We start from the raw sequence: 20419 nt of genomic DNA on the forward strand, positions 1-20419 counted from the left end.
GGCTTTGGTCTGGACTTTTCTGTTTAGCTAAACAATAAAAAAGGAAAGGACCAAATGTTACAAATGAATATGTTTCTCCTGCACTAGAAGGAAGCAGGTCTTTTGCAGTAATGAAAGTTACTGTAAAGATACTGAGCCCTCATTCTATTCATATTCTTTATTTCTTCAACAATGGCAAGGTCAGTGTCTATAAAATTATATTTCAAAGAATTGAAGTTAGGTCATCTTGGTCTGAGCATATCTGAAATGATTTATATTATCAACTCGTAGCATTTTATTCTTTGAAATATAATCCTAATGTGCGTATAAGACATTGTTGGGATAACATTGTGGATACACTGAAACCAAATTAGAAGTCCACTAGACTTCATCCTCACCACATATTCTGTGCAGGTGAGACAAATCTTGAGACTGCATTACACCAGCAACTTCTCTAGGGGTTTACTGATATCTTGGCATTTGTACAGGGCCTAAGCATTTTTACTCCATTCTTATGATAGGGATCAGAGGTTAGAGTGAGAAACTTGGCTTTGCTATTCCAGACTTCTAGGCGATAATACACAGAATCACATAATCACAGAATGGTTAAGGTTGGAAAGGATCTTTAGAGATCATCTAGTCCAACCTTCCTGCTCAAGTAGGGACATCTAGAGCACGTGGCACAAGGTGGCATCCAGGTGGGTTTTGAAGATCTCCAGAGAAGGAGACTCCACAACCTCCCTGGACAGCCTGTTCCAGTGCTCTCTCTCCTTCACAGGAAAAAAGTTCTTCCTCACCTGGAGATGGAACTTTCTGTGTTTCCACTCATACCCATTACCCCTTCTCCTAACACTGGCCACCACTGAGAAGAGCTTGGCCCCTTCCAACATGCATGCTTCAGTTATTTATACATATTAATCAGATCCCCTCTCAACCTTCTCTTCTTCGAAGAAAACAGGCCCAACTCATTCAGTCTTTCCTCGTACAACAGAGGCTCCACTCCCTTAATCATCTTTGTTGCCCTAAATACCTAAATACCAATACCTCAATAGCATGCCTCAAAATCACCCTAAAATAAATCTAATCCAGTTGACATAAGATTGAAAAGATGGAATCCTACTCTCTGTTCAGTTTTTGCATAAAGATATCTGCTTTATGGCTTGGAGTGTTCTTGCTGAAGAGCAAATAAGTTTCTTATATGTATGACTTTTACGTGGTATTAACTAACTTTCAACTGGTAAAAGATTCAAGCAAAAATAGCAGCACTCTAACAGCACATTAAAGCAGTAAACTCTTACGTCTTCCGCTTTACTTGACAATGACATATGAAAGACAATTTGTTAATCTAGAAGAAGAATACTTGCCTCAGCTTTATCTGCATTGAGCCATGGCCACCCAAAAAAAAAAAAAAAAAAAAAAGATAAAAAGAAAAAAAAAAGCAAACAATGGAAAAGACTAACAATCTTCCCTTTAATTCTCATCTGTCTAGTGCAACAGGGCACTAACACTAACTCTCTTAATCATCAGGCCTTCCTACAAGAGTCAAGAATCATCTGCACATAGGGTTTTGTACAGGAATCTTTTTCTTAGTGGGTTTCACAGCCAATACATGATTACAGTATTTGTGACTTTCTGGAGATATCAAGGCTGGTTTATATCATTAACGTCTATTTATCACCTCACTTTGGTGTTTTGTTATTGTTGTTGTTATTGACAGACGTCTAACATTTTATATTAGATTTAGATTAGATTTAGATTATTTTATAATTTTATCATTGAACTCTGCCTTCCTTTATTTTAAGATGAGAATTAGAAACTTGACTTAGTCTAAACTAATTTATTAATTTTTAATTCTTTTTTAAATTATTGTCCTTATTATTCCAATTTTCCTTTTACTGTGTAGTGACAATCCCAAACTTTCTTTAGGCCCCTGCAAGTTTTGAATTCTATTTTGTCCTTGGAGTTTTTTTTTCATACAGCTCCCTTTACCCACTGAGTGAGTTACTCAGTTTGGTTTCTGGTGGTTAAGCATCAATTTATTCCCTATATTGGCACAGCCTGTTGCAGATGACAAACTGCTTTCTTAGATCTTGTGTTTCATGCTTTTATTTCTGTCATGCAGATTCTCTTCTCATTGAATGATCTCTAATTTCAGGGCCTGAGTATGACAGTTATATTTAGTTTTATTTATAGATATTTAGATTCTGACAGCTGTTTTCCTATGTGAGTCAAAGCAAGTGCTACCTACTTTCTTTACAAGTAGTATGAGGGATTGGAGGAGTCTGCTTCACCTGGCACCTTTGTTAAATATTTACTGGATTTACTAGACTGTTAAATATTTATGGAAATAAGTATTTATTTCTGGGGTGCTACTTGTTCCCAGAACAAACTCCTAAGATTTCAGAAGATTTTAAATTGCCAAACTGTTATCCTTAAATGATAACGTGGAAATTTTCTCCTGGTTACTTAAGCACACACTGAGAAAATAAAAACAAAACAAAATAAAATAAAACAAAACTTCAAATACATACGTAAACAGAAATAATTTCATTATCAAAAATAAATTAAAAGGAAAAACAAAACAATTGGTTAAAAAACCCAAATGTGTTCTAGGGAGCTCTAAGCTGGAGAATACTGTCTGATTGCTCCTGCAGGCCTTTGAGGGTAGACATTAAAATTAAGACATTTTCTGTGAAGCTTATTGAACAGAAGCTAGTTCTGGACATGCCAGCACTAAATTTCTAAGTAATATTTTTTAAAGAGATGTTATTTTTACATTTACTAAACAACATACCAAGAACTGTATCATTGTCTATCATAAGTATGTTGGGCTTCAAGAAGATAGATGTCATCTCACAACAAAATATTTTTAAGAGAACACAGATCATTAGCTTCTGGAAATTCTGATGATTTCATGGGAGGAATGGCAATGTGAACCGTGGCATGCCTAGTCCTTTATTTCTGCAATAGTTGTTTTTGCTGCCATTTCCTTTGGCAAAAGACTCAAATATAGCAGCACAGATTCCATAAGAACCAAGAAAATGAATCTTTGCTCCAAGGAACTAGTAAATTACATATAAAAAAAGCAATAAAAGAACCAACCAAATCCCTATTGTTATAGGGAAAGCAAAAGGGAGAAAGTTTAGTTTTTCCCCTAAGGTCTATCTGACTAACTTAAGAAACAGCCTTAAGGACTTAGGAACAAAGGCAGTGACACTAGTCACATCATGCAGCTTATTTTAGATATATGACTATTCTTGTGAATGACTTGTTTGTAGTTTAGACAAACAAGTTAAAATAAACTTATTTAGTATTCTTGAAATTTCTTAGGATAAGTTTACAAAAATAAACAGCCCTTATCCAACAAAATAATGTCACCAGCAGTGAAATGTCACTACTGGTCACAATGTCACTGTAGCAGTGAAAATTTTCAGGTACTAGAAAAAATATGTTAAATTGCTAATGGCTAAGCAGAAAAAGCAGACACTTATGAGAGCTATATCATTTAAGTGACTCAAATCCTAGTGAGTAGGTCAAACCCTTACAGATAGGCAAAAGACTCCAAAGAAGTATTCAGTACCCTCTAATGTTCCTTTTATTGGCTTCAGATGACACATTTATGAACATTTTTATTACATAAGCTAATATTTTTTTATTTAGGCTTTATCTGTACACAAGTTTAATATTATGTTGGTTTTGGATTGTCTCTGAGACAGTTATAGATGCAAATCTTGTGTAAATGTAGTAAGTACAGGAATAAAAGTGCCTTATGGTGGTTTATTTTCCTTTTCAAATAGAAATAAGCCATATGGACATAGGTTTTATATTTAAAGCCCCAGAAATAGACTATACTTAAGGAGTGGAAGCAGTACAGCTTTCATGAGCACATAACACCTAAGAATTAAATCTGTTGTGCAAGTAAGTCTTGGAACAAAGCTGTAAGTTCAGTCTATCAAGTATGTCGGTAGTAATACTTTAGGCTTGTCTGAGTAAAATCAGATTCCTTTACAATTTCTCTACAAATAAGTGTTGGAAAGCACTGAACAGAACAACTCTGTTACTCCATTCAATCTGTGTTCTTCAAAGCAGTCCCAGCCTTCTGACAACTGAAAGTAAGTGTGAATATCCACAACAATTACTCCACGGCTAGCAGTGACAGAAGTGTTTTGGAAGTATGTATATTTTGTGGAAATTTGCTTTAAAAATGTTAATATTTAAAAATAATAAAGTAGAAGTAGAAAAGTAACAAAATTTCCTAAAGCAATATGAGTTATCATTGTGCTATCCATGAGCTAGAGGTATTCCATACGAACAAAACTTTATCAACTTTGTACAGAATATATATATTTTTTTACATTAAATCAGTTTCAAACCTAGAAAATGAATGATTGAAAGATATATGCTTATGCATTTTTACATATACTATTGTAATTTAACTTAATGAGTTATGGGAAGAAAAGAAACAAAGCAAGAAGCAAAAAGCTTTCTGTAAATACAACCTAGCAAGTCAAGGAAACAGTTTGATTCATGCTGGGAATTCAGATAATGCAATTGAGATCAGAGAAGAAACTCAAGCAGAAGCATAATTACAAATCACATTATGAAATATACTTGAAGCATTAAAAAAGCTACAATGTAAAATATATCTTTAAGTCTCAGTGACTAAAGTGTAAAATTTAAGAAGTTTATACTTTCTACATTTCTGTAAAATAAGCAGTAGATTGCTTACAACTTTAGTATTTTTTTTATTATTAGGAAATCCAGAAAAAATTTCAGAAGTAAATGTGTATATCCAAGTTCTCAATGTCAATGACCATGAACCTGAATTCCCTAAATACTATGAAACATTTGTATGTGAAAATACATTTTCTGGCCAGGTAAGTAATTTTTTTTTTTTTTTTTTTTTAAGAATACCTTAGCTATAAATAAAAATAATTCATTAAATCATTCATTGTGAACTAATTTCAAACTTTATCTAATTCAGTGGATATCTAAAGATCTTTAAGTTATGGCTTTCACAATATCTTCCCTAGCCGTCTATTTATGAAGTTGTTGTGTGAAGGAAGTGTCTATGTGAAGGTTTTCCTCATTTTATAGTTAAAAGCTCTCCATGGTTTTCCAGGTGAATGCAGTCACGTTGGATAGCTGTCCTAATCCGCCAGGTACACTACTTGAATTTCATTTTCTTAACCACTTCCTTACACAGCTAAATATTATCACAGGTGATCCAGTTTTAGAGTTTAGGCCCTAGGGTAGGTTAGAGCCAGACTCTGCTCAGGATTCTAAAAGAAAATTCTGAAAGAAAAACATATTTTTACAAAGTTAAACAAAATAAGTACAAGATGATCAGCAGAAAGCAGTAGGTATAGAAAATCTCTTTCCTCTTTTTTTTTTTTTTTTTTTTTTTTTTACTCTAAAATATTCCTTGCACACAGAAAAAGGACCTTTGGATAACCAGGACAATCTTGTTTGAGCGATTTTGCTTTGTTTTGATTTCTGAATCACAGAGCCTCTCTCCACACTGCTTTGGTTTACTTTGACCTTGATTAGTGAGCAGTTAAGCAAACCTTTCCCTGTTACCTATAGCTTTCACTAGATGTTTATATATTCCTCCAGCAGCACCTGGTCTACACTTGGCAATATTCCACTCTGAAAATGCTACCTTAGTTTAGACATGTTTGGAGCAATCCAGTTTTCTAACCTTCAGTAACTCATGATCAGGTCAAAGAACATCATTAGCATATGATGGATTCCATAGATTTTTGTCTTATGACTTTCTTTTAGAATAGAATACAGGATTATTCCTACAAAAAAATTATAGCACCTATATGATAGTGGAGATGGATGGCAAAACACTTTTTCTAAACAGGTTGTTTTTTTGCTTTGTTTGCTTTGTTTTGGTTTTGCTTTTGCTTTGCTATAATTTTGTGAAAGTTACAGGCAACATCAGAAAAGTCTTTGGAAGCCATTCACAGTAACATTTTATTTAATGTTTAATAATTAAAACAGAATTGATGGCTGATGTTTTGACACACTTTTTATAATGACACACTTTTATAGTGACACACACTTTTTTGTACATATAACTTACATAAAAAAATTACATTAGCTAAAAGTTTATACATTATAAAACCACTTTCACTACACTACAAGTATTAATATATTGCTTTCAAGAATAACTTGGGTAGAAATTTGCTATGCAAAATAGAATTCCACTGTATTGTAGCAACAGATAATATCAGATTTAATAGGCTTATATTTATAAGACAACTAAATATGCGATTTCTTTTTGATTCACATTGGATATTTCCAACCTTATAACTGTGTTGTACATGAGGTAAGCGATGACCATGATGTAGTGTTAGTTCTTTATATCTTTCCTTTATGTGTGTACCATAACTACACAGTTATACAGACAATCTATAAAAATGCCCAGGAAACAAAAGGGACCAAATCTATCCTGAAAGTAACACTACACATAATCCAGAAGGAAAGGATTTGACCCAGTAAGCTTTATTCTCAAACCATTAATATATCACCCAACCCAAAGCTGTAGCTTGAGAGCTTGAAATAAGTAAGATACTTCAAACGTAATAAGTAAGATATTTCAAATGTCTGTGAGCTACATGCAAGCAAGATGATCAACCCAGAATATATCCAGTTGTATGTATGGCATTTTCAGCTCCTTGCAGATATTAGTCTTTCTTCGTAATATGCAAGAAATATATTTTGGCTGACAAAGTTGCACTGCATACACCTACATTTTGAATTAGTATAGCCTTCTTTAATGACTATTCTGGCAATTCTGAATTCCTTTCAGAATCACATATGAACTGACTTTGATGTTGCAGCTTGCTTAGTTTTTATGAAAATGGAAAAAAAAAGTTCCCCTAGACCCTCTCTAGAAGTTCCACATCCCTCTTGTTCTAGAACTGTACACAATACTCCAGGCGCAGCCTCACCAGAGCTGACGAGAGGGGCAGGATTTCCTCCCTCAACCTGCTGGCAACACTCCTCCTGATGCAGGCCAGGATCCCATTGGCCTTCTTGGCCACAAGGGTACACTGCTGACTCATGGTTAACTTCTTGTCAATCAGGACTCCTAAATCCTTCTCCACGGAGCCGCTTTCCAGCAGGTCAATCCCTAATCTGTACTGGTGCCTGGGGATACCAGCGTGCATTCCTTCCCAGGCGCAGGACCCTGCACTTGTCCTTGTTGAACCTCATGAGGTTCTTCTCTGTTCATCTTTTCAACCCGCCTACCCGTCTTGGTACTTCTGAATGGCAGCGCAGCCCTTTGGAGTGTTGGGCACTCCACCCATCTTGGTATTGTCTGCAGAGTTGCACGGGTTGCACTCTGTCCCCTCATCCAAGTCACTGAAGTTGAACAGTACTGGGCCCAGTACTGACCCCTGTGGGACACCACTGGTCACAGGCCTCCAACTAGACTTGGCCCCAGTTATCACCACCGTCTGAGCTCTGCCATCCAATCATTTCTCAAATCATCTGTCTCATATCTACTATTTCTTCCCTCTTGTGTTAGCTGGGGGATGAAATCTGTAACAATTTCTGTCTGCTTCTGTTTCTCCCTAACTTACAGATATTCCTTAGCCTTTTAACTTCCTCTTTTAGCTCAGCTAGCATGCTGTGCAGATCTTCCACTGGTTCACACCTCACGCAGTTGCTCTCTCCCAGGCTATCCATAGGAAGTGTCTGGCTATAGCAGTCCTTGAAGTCCTGCACCTAGACAGCTATATACTTCACCAATTGGTCAGTCTGGGTGCCTGTCTCCTTCTTAGTGAGCGCCGACGAGGCCCTCCGGAGAGTGATTGCCATAGTGAGTATACCAGGGAGCTCGCTGCTACTTGACCTGCCCTCACTACCTGCTGCACTAAGCCCTGCTCCCCATGCTCACTGAGGGCCAATCTTGTAGGCAAGGGGCTTGGGCCACCTTCCCCAGTGACTCTGTCTCTGCTGTGTCAGAGACATCTGGGGCAGGGGGTGACTCGCTCTGCTGCTCCGGTGCCTGCGCTTTGCTATGCAGCTTTAGGTGGCCGATTATCTCCTTTGGGAAGGATCTCATGAGCCTCTGCTCCGGAGCCGTCACCTACGAGAAGTGATACCATCTTTGATAACAGCATATGCAAATAAAGATAAAAAGGAGAGTTAAATGTCACATCATGCATTTGATAATAGTGATTCCATTGCTGAATTCTTCACCATTTTATTTATACCATAGCAGAAATACCTTAGAGTAGGACCAAAGGCAATTTGATCTTCTATAAAGGGATAAAGGAGGCCAAAAGAGAAACCATGGTCTCCAGAGAGAAGGTCTACATGAAGAATGTAGATGTTCATTATGATAGCAGATATTTCATCTTTTACATGTATTAAACTCTGCTTGTCATAATATATTGTTAAGCAAATAATTGTTTATTAAGCAAGTTTTATATCGCTTAATATTAAGCAGTTATCTCTTCTAAGAGAAAAAAAAAACTGTTTGTGACACCTCAGACAGTTTGAAAAAAACTAGCTCTGTATTCTCAAAGATATGGGTGATCTGACCACCTACATTGTGTAAAACACAGTTCAGTTCCTATATTTCATTGAGGCAAGTTCAGTGAAAAGTAAAAAAAAAAAAAAAAAGGAAATAAAGAAAACAGAAACCTTCTAAAGATGTTGATACAGTTATTAAGTAGAAGAATTTTCATCAAGAATATCAGGAAGTCAGATATTCCATGACTGGACCTTTACAGGACAAAAAATAGTCAGTTGCTATTTAGAAGGTTTAGTGAAAAAAAAAAAAAAAAAATCCCCAGATAATTCAGCATTGAGAGATCAAGGCTGTTGAAGTCTAAGAAGAATATCTTAGACTTCACCACTGATGACATTTATGGTGGAAGTATCCATTAATCAGATGAATTAAAGATATTAGGTATCTTACGCTGTCACTTTTCTTGTGAAATTATGATAAATCTTATTAATTTTGGTCAAAGGAGCATCAGCTGTCCCGAGCACTATTCTCAGTGTTTTTGAACAGAAATAATGAATAAAGCCAACCCCTCTTGGGGCTTTGACCAGTTTTTCTCAGTTTTAGAGAAATGTAGATTTACAAACAGGATACTAAAGCTTCTGGATTAATGAGATTTGAATTAAAATATTAAAAAGAAAATCCATTTCAGCCAATTAAATGCACTAATATGATATTTTGTAGAAACAACATGCCAGTTACCCTTCTTTCCTTCCTTGTTTATTCACTGAACAAGTAGGTTTACTACTTGTAAACATTAAGAAGTAAGGTAAATATTAAGAAGTTGCCTGAGTTGCATGTGTGTTGAGAAAGCCACAAGGAGTCTTAAGTTTGTGTAGAATAGTACAGGACAGATCAAAACAATAGAAATTTTCTTCAGGTTAGTTAGGTGCTCCTCAGAATTATATTGATTTGATTCAGATATAGCTAAAATTTATGGGGGAAAATGATAGACTCTTAAGAGTCCTAAGACTCCTAAAACATAATTTCCAAAGTTATACCTAATACCTACTTAAATTAACCAAAAGGAAAATTGGGAGTTACACCTAATACCTATTTCAATAACTTAATCAGAAGTAAAATTGAGAATATAAAAATAATGCCTATAGTTATTTTTTTTTTGGAAATTGCTATAAGTACTGAAATTTAATTTTTTAATGTTTCTCATCTCAGGTTTAGAGTCTTAATAAGCTACATTCTTATACAAACTGAGAGAAAATGACTTCGTGATTCGTTAATCCAGTAACTATAAGAGTTATGTTAAATTTCTCATAATAATTGCAAGTAATGAACATTTCTCGAAAAATTTGAAACAGTCTGTTCAAGCCCTCTATCCACCCATAGAAATTTGCTTGAAATTCACATTACTTTTCAAACAGATAGAGACATCACTGAAATCATTAAAAAAAAAAAAAAATGTTTTGAATTTAAGAAAATTCTAAGACTGTAGAGGAACCAGTCTGCTCAGCAGGAGTATATGACCAAGCTTTAAATAAGTCAACTCAGGTATCTCATTATCACTGTAGAGCTCAGGTTTCTCATTATCATGGAGTGTTCTTCCCTACTTAAGAAGCCAAGCTAAGAATGAGAAGATATTAGATGTGACTAAGACATCTAAGACAGGTATTACTGTACAGTATTGATGCATTAACTTGTATATTGAGTGCAGTTTCATTGACCCTGAACTGCAGGGACAAACATATATCCATACAAGGATTTTTCTGAGCAGTAAACATGAAATCACTAGAAAATCTGCAGCAAATACCAGAAAAGACCTTTAATTTGTTGAGGTATAGAGCGGAATAATATTAGGAAAATATCCCTGTTCTTGACTGGATGTATACATTTTCAGTTTCCATTGCTGTTGATATATAACATATTCTATGTATTCTATTAAAAAAAAATCATAAAAGCAAGGATTTATTGTCAAGAGTAGATCAATTATTAGGGATCAATTATTACTCTACAATGATTTCTTTGCCCTTATGACTATATTTGTATATATTACATCACCTTTCTATTTAACTTTTTGCTCTAAGGAAAAGCAAAGCTTTTCTGAAGATTTGTTCTTTGCACACTGTTACCAGGTACATCATTGAGCAATCAATCAGCTTCTTATTGGCATTAAAAAAAAAAAATCTTAGATATCTTTATTTTCCCATAGGGTCAAAATATAGACTTGAAATAAATTTCATGTATAAAAGGGGACAACGTGAAAGGAACACAATACTTCTATGGTATGTGTCACATTTTACACTCTGCTGTGATGATTTCATCAAACTCAACTTGTCTGAAAAGAAAAAGAATGTCTTGAAATCTTAAATTTTTGATTGAAAAATGGTTTAATCAGGAAAGAATTTTTAAAAGCACAGGTTGAAGGCTGATGTCTATTTCCACTGACTTACTACTGGTTTTGCTTCTAAAATAGCCCGTGTGATATTCAGATTCTTTCAGGGTGAGGAGAGTGGAGACTTGAAATCTCCTGGGTACAAATATCTAGGAGGCATGAGATGAATGACGAAAAAAGAGCCGGAGTGTAAAATGGATGTTATCATTTCTGAATTTTGATGAGCTTGTATCAGACTATTTATATGCTCTGATGCTTGAGTCACTGAATATTCACTGATAAAAGTGACAAATATTAGATTTTTGCATCCAGAAATATTACTGATAATATAATATAATATAATATAATATAATATAATATAATATAATATAATATAATATAATATAATATAATATAACTAGAATGTAGTTGTTTATTTACAAAGATGAAAGATATTCTTTTTAATGATAAAATGTTAATTTTGATTTTCATCTTGCAGATGGCAATCTGTTTTGACAAATTTGTAGGAGAAAGCTATTTTGTTTTCTTGAGGGGAAAAAAAAAGTAACAAACTACCAAGTAATTCCATTATCTAGCTGTTAGAATTTTCAGAATCAACAATTCAAAACATGAGCTTGTCATAATACCTCACTTACTGCAGCTGCCATGTGGAAGTTGATGCCAATGTGTCTTGCAGGAAATGATGCCAATGTGTCTTGCAGGTCTCATGGAAATAGATTCGATGTAGAGGAATTTATTCAAATGTAGAATGATAAACTTTCACCTTGGTTGAAAAAAAAAGATAAAATTTTGTGTGTGTATCTGTATCTATAAATACATATGTATTTTTGTATATATATCTGTAGACACATATATCTGTATGTATTCTGTGGAAACTTTATTTGCCTTTGTCTTTCGATCTGACAAATCTTTTATATTTTCTCAAAGTTTTAATGCCTACCTCTCTTAAACAAATGCAAAATCAAAGCACATATATGCAGAACAATTTAATATATATTAAAACACTAGCAAGTCACAAATTAGACTTGCTTGGGTATCTAAGTTATATATTAATGAATGCATAGAATTCATATATTCACAGATCCCATTGCCAGCATCAAGTTTATTATAATACAATATGCCTTTTTATTGTTTTTATTATTTTAAAGAACAAGTAAATATTTTTATTCTTAAATAATTCTGTTCTTCTATGTTCCCAGCTAATTCAGAACATCAGTGCAGTGGATAAAGATGATTCAATAGAAGGTCACCATTTTTTCTTCTCCTTGGCTCAGGAGGCCACAAACAACTCACATTTTACTGTCAAAGATAATCAAGGTAGTGTCACTCATGTAAGCTCTTTAAGACCATACTAATGAGAATCATGTTTCTAAAGGTCCTAAAAGAATAGCATAGAAAATATAGGTATGAACACATTATGAGACACATTTCCTAACCAAAATTCAGTAACACTAAAGAGGTTAGAAAGCTGAGTTTTTGTTTTATACCACCCCATCTGTCTATCTAAAATACATAAATACACAAAAAAAGTAATCTTATTCCCTAACACAGTTTAAATAATATGTCCTGGCTACTTATGATATCATATATATGTCTTCTATATGTCATATATCTTCTATATATCTTCTGTATATTTTAATGCTTTTTGCATCTGGGTTGCTTGAGAATTTTAAGGATAATGCTAAAAGAATGATAACCACCAAACCAATCTGAAGTGATGGAATTTCGGGAAAGAAGACCACTTAAAATCAGTCTGCTGAGACCATGAAGAAGAGATTTTCCAGACTCAGCTAAAGTACACATTGTTCTTATCGATTTTGTTAATTATTTGAATGTTCTGACTAGGTGAATAAATCAATGAGAAAAAAAGTTTTGGAAAGTTCAAACTATGTTAAATGGCAAACTACCTTTCTCAATATCAGCAAGGTTAAAGTCAATGCTTTAGCGTGTGTTTCATTTCCCAGCTTCATTAACCTCTCTTTCTCACTGCCAGGAGAAAGCTTGCTCCATTGAGGTTAAGTTCTGAACAATACAGTGAGCCTCTCTCAGTTCTTTTGCGTCCTGCATAAGCTCCAAGCAGAACTACACACAAGGTCCCATTCCTTTTGATGGCTATTGATAGGGAAATTATATTTTCAAATATAATATAACAGTAGGGTCAGACATCAATCTCTCCCGTTCTGATACAATTCACAGAAATAGCTGTATGAAACAGAAAAGTCTTAGTTAAAAGAAAAAGTGAGTATACATATCTGGAGCATTTTAACTCAGAATTATCCTCTACAGTATGACTGAGAAATCCATATGGACTTAAAATGTAAAGGAGTTAGCTTTGGTAGACTGTTTGGATAAATATGTGCTATATATAATTGTAGAATTGTTTTTTTCTACATACATACATGAAATAATTCCCCATGTCATGACTAAAAATCACAACATATAAGTAATGATGTCTTATCTTTCTTTTTTCTTCTTTCATATATGTTTTCTTCTTTATATACATTTCTTTTCATCTTTTCATTATTCTTGTCATGATCATTTAACTTCTTTGAAAAATAAATCTAATATAAGTTTCAAATTTGAATTAGTTCATATGTAGCAGAAGTTGAATTTATTTGTTAGGTTTCATATAGTGCTAATTTCTGAATACTGTAAGTTAAATATAAAGCAAGAGAAGAGCCTATAATAAGTTTTTTTAAGCAATTTAAGTGGTATGAGCTCAGTTAACTCCATCGGTAAATCAGGCAATGAGCAAATGGCTATTTTGGGCAGATTTTTCTTGCTTTCTCTCCCTTGCCACCTGCTTTCTTTCTGTGCTGTCAGACACACTTTAGGGGCCTTTTGATTGATAAAAATGTCTATCGTTCATCTGTGAACTGGTAGCAGCTGGTTACCTGGAACTATTTTAAGAACCTACACTGAGTGAGTGTTAGATTCTAGAGGAGTATTTTTCTTTGTTATCAGTGTACATTAAAAAGAGATCTCCTATTGCCCCTAAAATATATCTGTCAGAATACATGCAATTATTCAGGAATAAAAAATAATAATTAGCACCTGGATTAACTGTCTTTCCTTTTCTATTATACAGGTTTGTACTGTACCGAAGTTTTTAAATAGTTCGGTCAAATGCGCCTGGATTTTATTGCCATCATTAAAAAGTGATAAATGTATATCATGCATATAATTTATCTTCTAGATAACACTGCTGGAATTTTCACAGCACAAAATGGCTTCAGTAGACAAGAGCAGCTTTTTTTCTACTTGCCAATCTTAATTCTGGATAATGGAATCCCACCACTTACAAGCACGAACACTCTCACTATCACTGTCTGTGACTGTGACACTGAAGTTAACATCTTCTTTTGTCGATATGGAACATTCCTGTATTCCTTGGGTCTGAGTACAGAGGCTCTAGTTGCTGTTTTGGCTTGCATACTAATTCTCCTAGGTAAGTACTAGTAAATGAAATAATTTTGCTTCCTTTTACAGTAGATTTGATTATGTGCCTTAGATATTCCCTAGAGTGGAAGAATGGAAGTAGTGTGCTACTGAGAAAAATCCAATAAGGCAAATGCTTCATTTCTCTTCTGTTTTCTTGACTATAAAGTGTTCTCTCTCTTTTTTTTTTTTTTTTTTTTTTTTTTTAAAAAAAGGCCTTACAAGTTGACTTAGTTGAATAATGCTCCTATTTATTTCTCTAGCAGTAGTAATAATAAAGATTTGGAAAGCCAACGGCTGTATGAGAATTGGATTAGTATGTCCAGAATTCCATTCTGCCTTAGGTATGGATAGGTCAAATGTGGAACAAATATTAAAAAGCCAAGCAATATAATAATAATAATTAAAAAAGACTGATACTATCAGGAAGAAGCAATATTAGCCTCAGAAATAAACCAAAAGTTGTCCTCTCTGTTAATAATGTAGCATCTCCAGGCAATCATCTATCTTAGAGTTGAGCATCACCTTTTTCCTCTCAGGAGATTCTAAATTCGCCTGCATTACATTACAGAATCACAGAATATTCAAGGTTGGAAGGGACCTCTAGAGATCTTCTAGTTCAACCTTCCCGCTCAAGCAGGCACACCTAGAACATGTGGCACAGGTTCGCATCCAGGTGGGGTTGGAAGACCTCCAGAGGAGACTCTACAATCTCCCTGGGCAGCCTGTTCCACTGCTCTGTCACCCTAACAGTAAAGAAGTTGCTCCTCACCTGGAGATGGAACTTCCTGTGTTTCAGCTTATGCCCATTTCCCCTTGTCCTATCGCTGGCCACCAATGTCCCCTTCTTCCCTGCATTCTCCCTTCCTGAACTTATACATGTTAATCATATCCCCTCCCAGCCTTTTCTTCTCCAGAGAAAACAGGCATCAAGCGAGTACTGGATGTTACACATGAATTTGAGTGTTATCTAAATAATTAATGGCCTGTGAGGCCTGCTTGTACCTGTCTTTGCAGAGAGAAGCCCCTGTCACTCACAGGGGCAACCACTCCCAAAACCAATCCTAAGGTTTAAGACTGGTACTTCCTCTCCTGCCCAGGGTGGTAACTGCCACAAGCCATAGTGGAGTGACAACAAGGAAAGAGTCTTCTCCTCAATGAAGTGTGCCACAGCCCCTGCTATGATAGGTTTATTCTCTAAATTCCCCAAATACCAAATTATGTGATGATATGGGAACATTATAGCAGTTGGCATATTGCATTTCAAATCATGCCCCAAGGGCTAAATGTCCATCCTCAAACACTGTGCCTGTCTGAGTTAGGAAGATTTACGCGTGCCCACTTCTGAGGCCAAGAATACCAAAGGAGTGATGTAGCTAGTAGACTAGATCTGTGTTCCAGCCAAGTGACTTTTGTCATTGATACAAGTCTTTGAAAACTTCTACTATTTCTTTCCTGAGTCTGGCCTCTTGGTCAAATCCCTCTCATTGTTGCTTGTTCAATAATATTGCATATTGGAATTATTCCATATAATACAACATGTCATAAAATGTCATATCCAAAAATATCACAAGTGATGGATCATGATAAGGAAACAAATTTTTCCTTTGGAAATGAAACATTTCAAAAAAAACAACTCAAATTCAGAAAACAGATATAATCGGGATTTCACTAATTTAAAACAGCATGATATCAAATTATCATTATAAACAGGAGATCTAGCATAATTTATATTTTTATACTACTTTTAGAGTTTTATAAAAAGCTTGACTTTTTATACTAGCCTACTTTTAGAAATTTATTGAAACAAGAAGACTATAATGTAATATCTACATAGTGCAATGCCAGGAAATAGAGGCCAGAAAAGAAAGAAGTAATAGAAACAGAAATTGCACTGCCTTAAGATACAAAACTTTAATGGGTAATTACACTCTCAATGTTTTTCTTAATGAGAATAAATACAATTAGTAATACTATTTAAACTTCTATGCCACTGAAAGTATTAAAAAAACAATTTTAAATGAATCCTACTTTTTTCCATGTAGGATATTCAGGTAAAGAGCATTCTTTATCTATCCTTTTACAGTATGACCTCTACTAGTCTATAATAACAGCATACAATACTGAGCATATCATCACTAACCCATCACTAACTAAAAAGAAAGCTGTGAGGCTTGAAAATGAAGGTTGGCAGCTCTATTCTGATGCTAAATTTTGATCTGTCATTGTAGCAATGCAAAAAAGAAGACAAGTCCAAGAAAGTTAATGGAATTATTTTGACTTTATATCAATGAAAGAGGAAGTTAAAGGGTGTTAAAGATCACCCATATTTCTCATTCTGTCTGCAACCTTATGGTTTGATTTTCCATAATGTAAGGAATAGAGGCCTTTGGCCTCATGACTGAAACTTTTTGTGAGAACCCATTGAATTTTTTCCCAGAATAAAACACTACAGTTCAGCCCTACAAATTCATTTCAGTTCCCCAGAAGCAGCATCTTGATCAATTAACTGTGAATCAGCCTCTTGATATTATCTCGCGCCTTCATGATTTTGTAACATGCAGGAAATTGCAGAAATACAATGACTTATATATATATATTTAAAAAAAAAAAAAACTGAGAAGACACTGAATAGTGTTTAGAAGATTGAAACAATAGAAGAGTAGCTCATCGTTATTATGCTTAGAGGACAACCCTCTTGAGCAGACTCTAGTCATATCCTGACTCCATATCAAAGTCCAGGAAGAAAAAAAACTCCCCCACTATACTCCTGGTTTCCAACACAGAAAAAAGAGATTATTCTGTAAACTGAGATTTGATGTTTTTAGTCTTACATACAGTTCCAGAGACACTGTATCTAAACCCGCGTTCCCCTCGTACCAAGAAAAACTTCAGGCATTCCTGACTGATGTTACAGCATTAGACTTTCCCGTCAGTGTGTTTAAAGACGAGGTAGAAATTTCAACATTTTCTTGGCTTATGGTGGTATATCTGGGCAAGATCTCTTTATGGACATAAAGGAGTGAGGATGAGGTACTGTCATTGTGCAGTCCAGGTTATCAACGGAAATGTTCATCAATGTTCATCATGTTTACTTGCAGAGAACCTTTCTCTGGATGGAATTAACCCTTGATGCTTGTTGGGCCAATGTATACCACAAAAATCAAAGCAGAAATAAAAGTAAACACATTAATTAAAAATAGAAGGAAACCAATAATCTAACATGTTCTTCACAGACATACAGATTCAAATGCATATCACATTAAAGTATTTTGGTTGTTATTTAAATATAGATTTTTTTAAAAAAATTACCATAGAATGGTCCTTTTTGCTCCCCAGCCTTCTAGTCAGTATCATCAAACTTATTATTAGAAGGTTTCATCATGCAAAGTGTTTAGAGAACTGAAATTGTTATTTTTGTTTTATAACTGTAGCATAGTATTGTAGAAATTCCCTTTTATAATGCTGTCAAGTTTGATGTTAATATCTCCCAAACACATAATATAAGAGAGGTATCCTTTTAACTGCCCCCTGAAAATCCAAGGGCAGTTTTGTCATGTTACATCCTGAATAGAGAACTGTAGTACAAAGTTTATTTATTTATTAAATAGAACTGCAGCTAAATTTACCTAAAAACTGAAATCATTCATTTCTGTGAATGTCATTGAGTACTTGAAACAGTACTCTACCATTTACTCTCTTATTCTCTGACAGAGAAAATAAGTCTAGGAGTTTAAATATGTAAGGAAGAAGCTGCTCTCATCCATTGGTACAAACTTTAGTGAGTCTTCAAATATCCAAAGCAATATAATGTAAGAATATTTGAACCAGATTCTAAATACTCTATGTTTTCCTACCAGTTGAGGAGATCTCACCCACTGCCTTTTATTTTTCATCTGCCCTTGCTGAGACTTTGATCTGAGAGGGAGATAGTGCGGAGGGAGAGAAAGAGAGAGAGAGAAAGAAATTAAATTTTGAATATGGAATTGATATATTAGATGATGAAGTAAGTTTCAAAAAGTGTAACCTGTGTTCCTATCACTGTTTCAAACTCTCATTTAGCCAAAGAATAGCTCCATATCATTCTCTCCTTTTATAAGTCCCTCTGTAATCATTTTACCACCACATACAATGTTAATTTCAAAACCATAAAATCCATAAACATTACAGCTCTGTAAATCTTTGAGGATAGCTTCACTTTGCAGTAGCACTGATATTAAGGCACATTGCCACTTTTCACGTTTTTCCAAGCAAGTTCAAAATTGCTGTTTCTGCTTACTTTTCCCTTTATGTTTTTGCTTTCTGTCTAGTTTTCATTTTGGCAGTTTTAGCCATAAGGCAGCAGCATGAGAAGTCTCTGTTTTCGGAGAAAATCGAAGAGTTCAGGGAGAACATTGTCCGGTATGATGATGAAGGAGGTGGAGAGGAGGACACAGAAGCTTTTGATATTTCAGCGCTGAGGACCCGCACTGTCATGAGGACACACAAACCTCGGAAGAACATCACCACGGAGATTCACAGCCTCTACAGGCAGTCTCTGCAGGTTGGCCCTGACAGCGCAGTGTTCAGGCAATTCATTTCAGAAAAGCTTGAAGAAGCTAATACGGATCCCAGTGCTCCTCCATACGACTCACTTCAGACATACGCCTTTGAGGGGACTGGTTCTTTGGCTGGTTCCCTCAGCTCTTTAGGCTCAAACATGTCGGATATGGATCAGAATTATGAGTACCTTGCAGAATGGGGACCTAAATTTAAACAGCTTGCAAGCATGTATGCTTCTCGTAGAAATGGGAGGGATTAGCTTGCTTTCATTGTCAGCTTTTTAAGTGCTTGGCAACAAAAAACAACACGATTTTTAAACAGAGATCACTTATCGGTCCACATTTAAGCACCAAAATAAACATGTTTTTTTTCTAGAATCTGCTGGATATGGAGGTATTTTGAAAAATTATACCAGGAGTGTCATGGGCTGAGGAGTGGGTATTCCCCCTTTGGAAAATCTAGTCTTTATTTAGGTGTCTGAACAAGAACTGTATTTTTTTTTTTTTTTTTTTTTTTTTTTTTTTTTTTTTTTTTTTTTAAATCTAGATCCAGCTCTGGGTGCTGAAAATCTGGATACAAGCAAATACAATAAGAGGAGTAGAAGCCATATATGAGTACTGTAAATATGTGGTCATCTGTAAGCTTTAAACTGCTGCCAAAGTTAAGACAAACTTTTGCTGTGGAATATATTAATTTAACCAAACTTAAAACATGCATATTTGTATAATGCTTCATTATATAAATATACTTATATAATAGACTCCAAACATTCTGAAACAATTGTCAGAAGGACTTACAGAACTATCTATTTATTTTTCAGAGTGATTAAACTAAATGTTTTACTAGCAGGATAAAAATAAAGATTTGTTACAACATCAGCAAGCATCTTCTACTACATTTTTTTTTGGCAAGTGCCTAAAAAGTGCCAAAACTATTGGCAAGTGCCTAAAACCAATAATTAATTTAGCAACTACAATATACAAAAAAAAAAGTTCAATTTAGAATCACTATTCAGCTTAAATACTGAAATCAACTACTATATGCTACCTTTTTTTAAAAAAAAATACAATCTATATCTGATCATTTTTACTTTTATTGAGAGTTTATAATGACTTATTTACCATCACAGATTTTTATTATTATGGAATACAAAATTAGTTGTAGTACTCAATTCTATTGTAACAATATTAAAGATCTTAAAAATTCTAAGATGGTGAACATAAATCTTTATGTGTAGGATTAGATAATAAGACAGTAAAATACTTTAATATTAACCCATTTTTTCAGAAAGTGATTCCATCATTCTAAAAGACTCACGTCAGACTTCAAAATTAATTTCCCACTGTATTTATTTCCAGGACAGTCCAATGAGTGAGTCTAAGCGTATCTCAGAATATTTACTTAGTTCTACCTACACTGGTAAAAAGCGGCAATTTTGCATCTAAAAGTTATGAAACTTATTCAAAATAGGAAAGGGTCTGGGAAAGGGTCTTGGTTGTTTTTTATTCATCTCTTTTACATTACAGGAGTATTTTATAGCATCTGTATCTTGTAAACAAATGAAATATTTCCACACTGAAAAC

General features: G+C 34.5%; 1 protein-coding gene across 8 annotated transcripts in view; it reads left to right on the forward strand.

Moving 5' to 3' along the window:
* The window catches only part of CDH19 (cadherin 19), a 105741-nt gene extending 86435 nt beyond the window's left edge, over window positions 1-19306 (forward strand). For 5 of the 8 annotated variants that reach the window (XM_026038693.1, XM_026038694.1, XM_026038697.1 and 2 more), the window contains 4 exons: window positions 4735-4856; window positions 12056-12173; window positions 14053-14304; window positions 18605-19306. In XM_026038693.1, the coding sequence (XP_025894478.1) occupies window positions 4735-4856; window positions 12056-12173; window positions 14053-14304; window positions 18605-19095 (983 nt within the window). In that variant the 3' untranslated portion in view covers window positions 19096-19306. Of the gene's footprint in view, window positions 1-4734; window positions 4857-5101; window positions 5142-10723; window positions 10747-12055; window positions 12174-14052; window positions 14305-18604 lie in introns of those variants that run through there. The other 3 variants (XM_026038699.1, XM_026038700.1, XM_026038698.1) reach the window with 3 other exon arrangements.
* Window positions 19307-20419: the final 1113 nt, after the last annotated feature.

This window comes from Nothoprocta perdicaria, unplaced genomic scaffold, assembly GCF_003342845.1.
Source record: "Nothoprocta perdicaria isolate Ctin4 unplaced genomic scaffold, notPer1 scaffold_216, whole genome shotgun sequence".
Classification (NCBI taxonomy): Eukaryota; Metazoa; Chordata; class Aves; order Tinamiformes; family Tinamidae; genus Nothoprocta; species Nothoprocta perdicaria.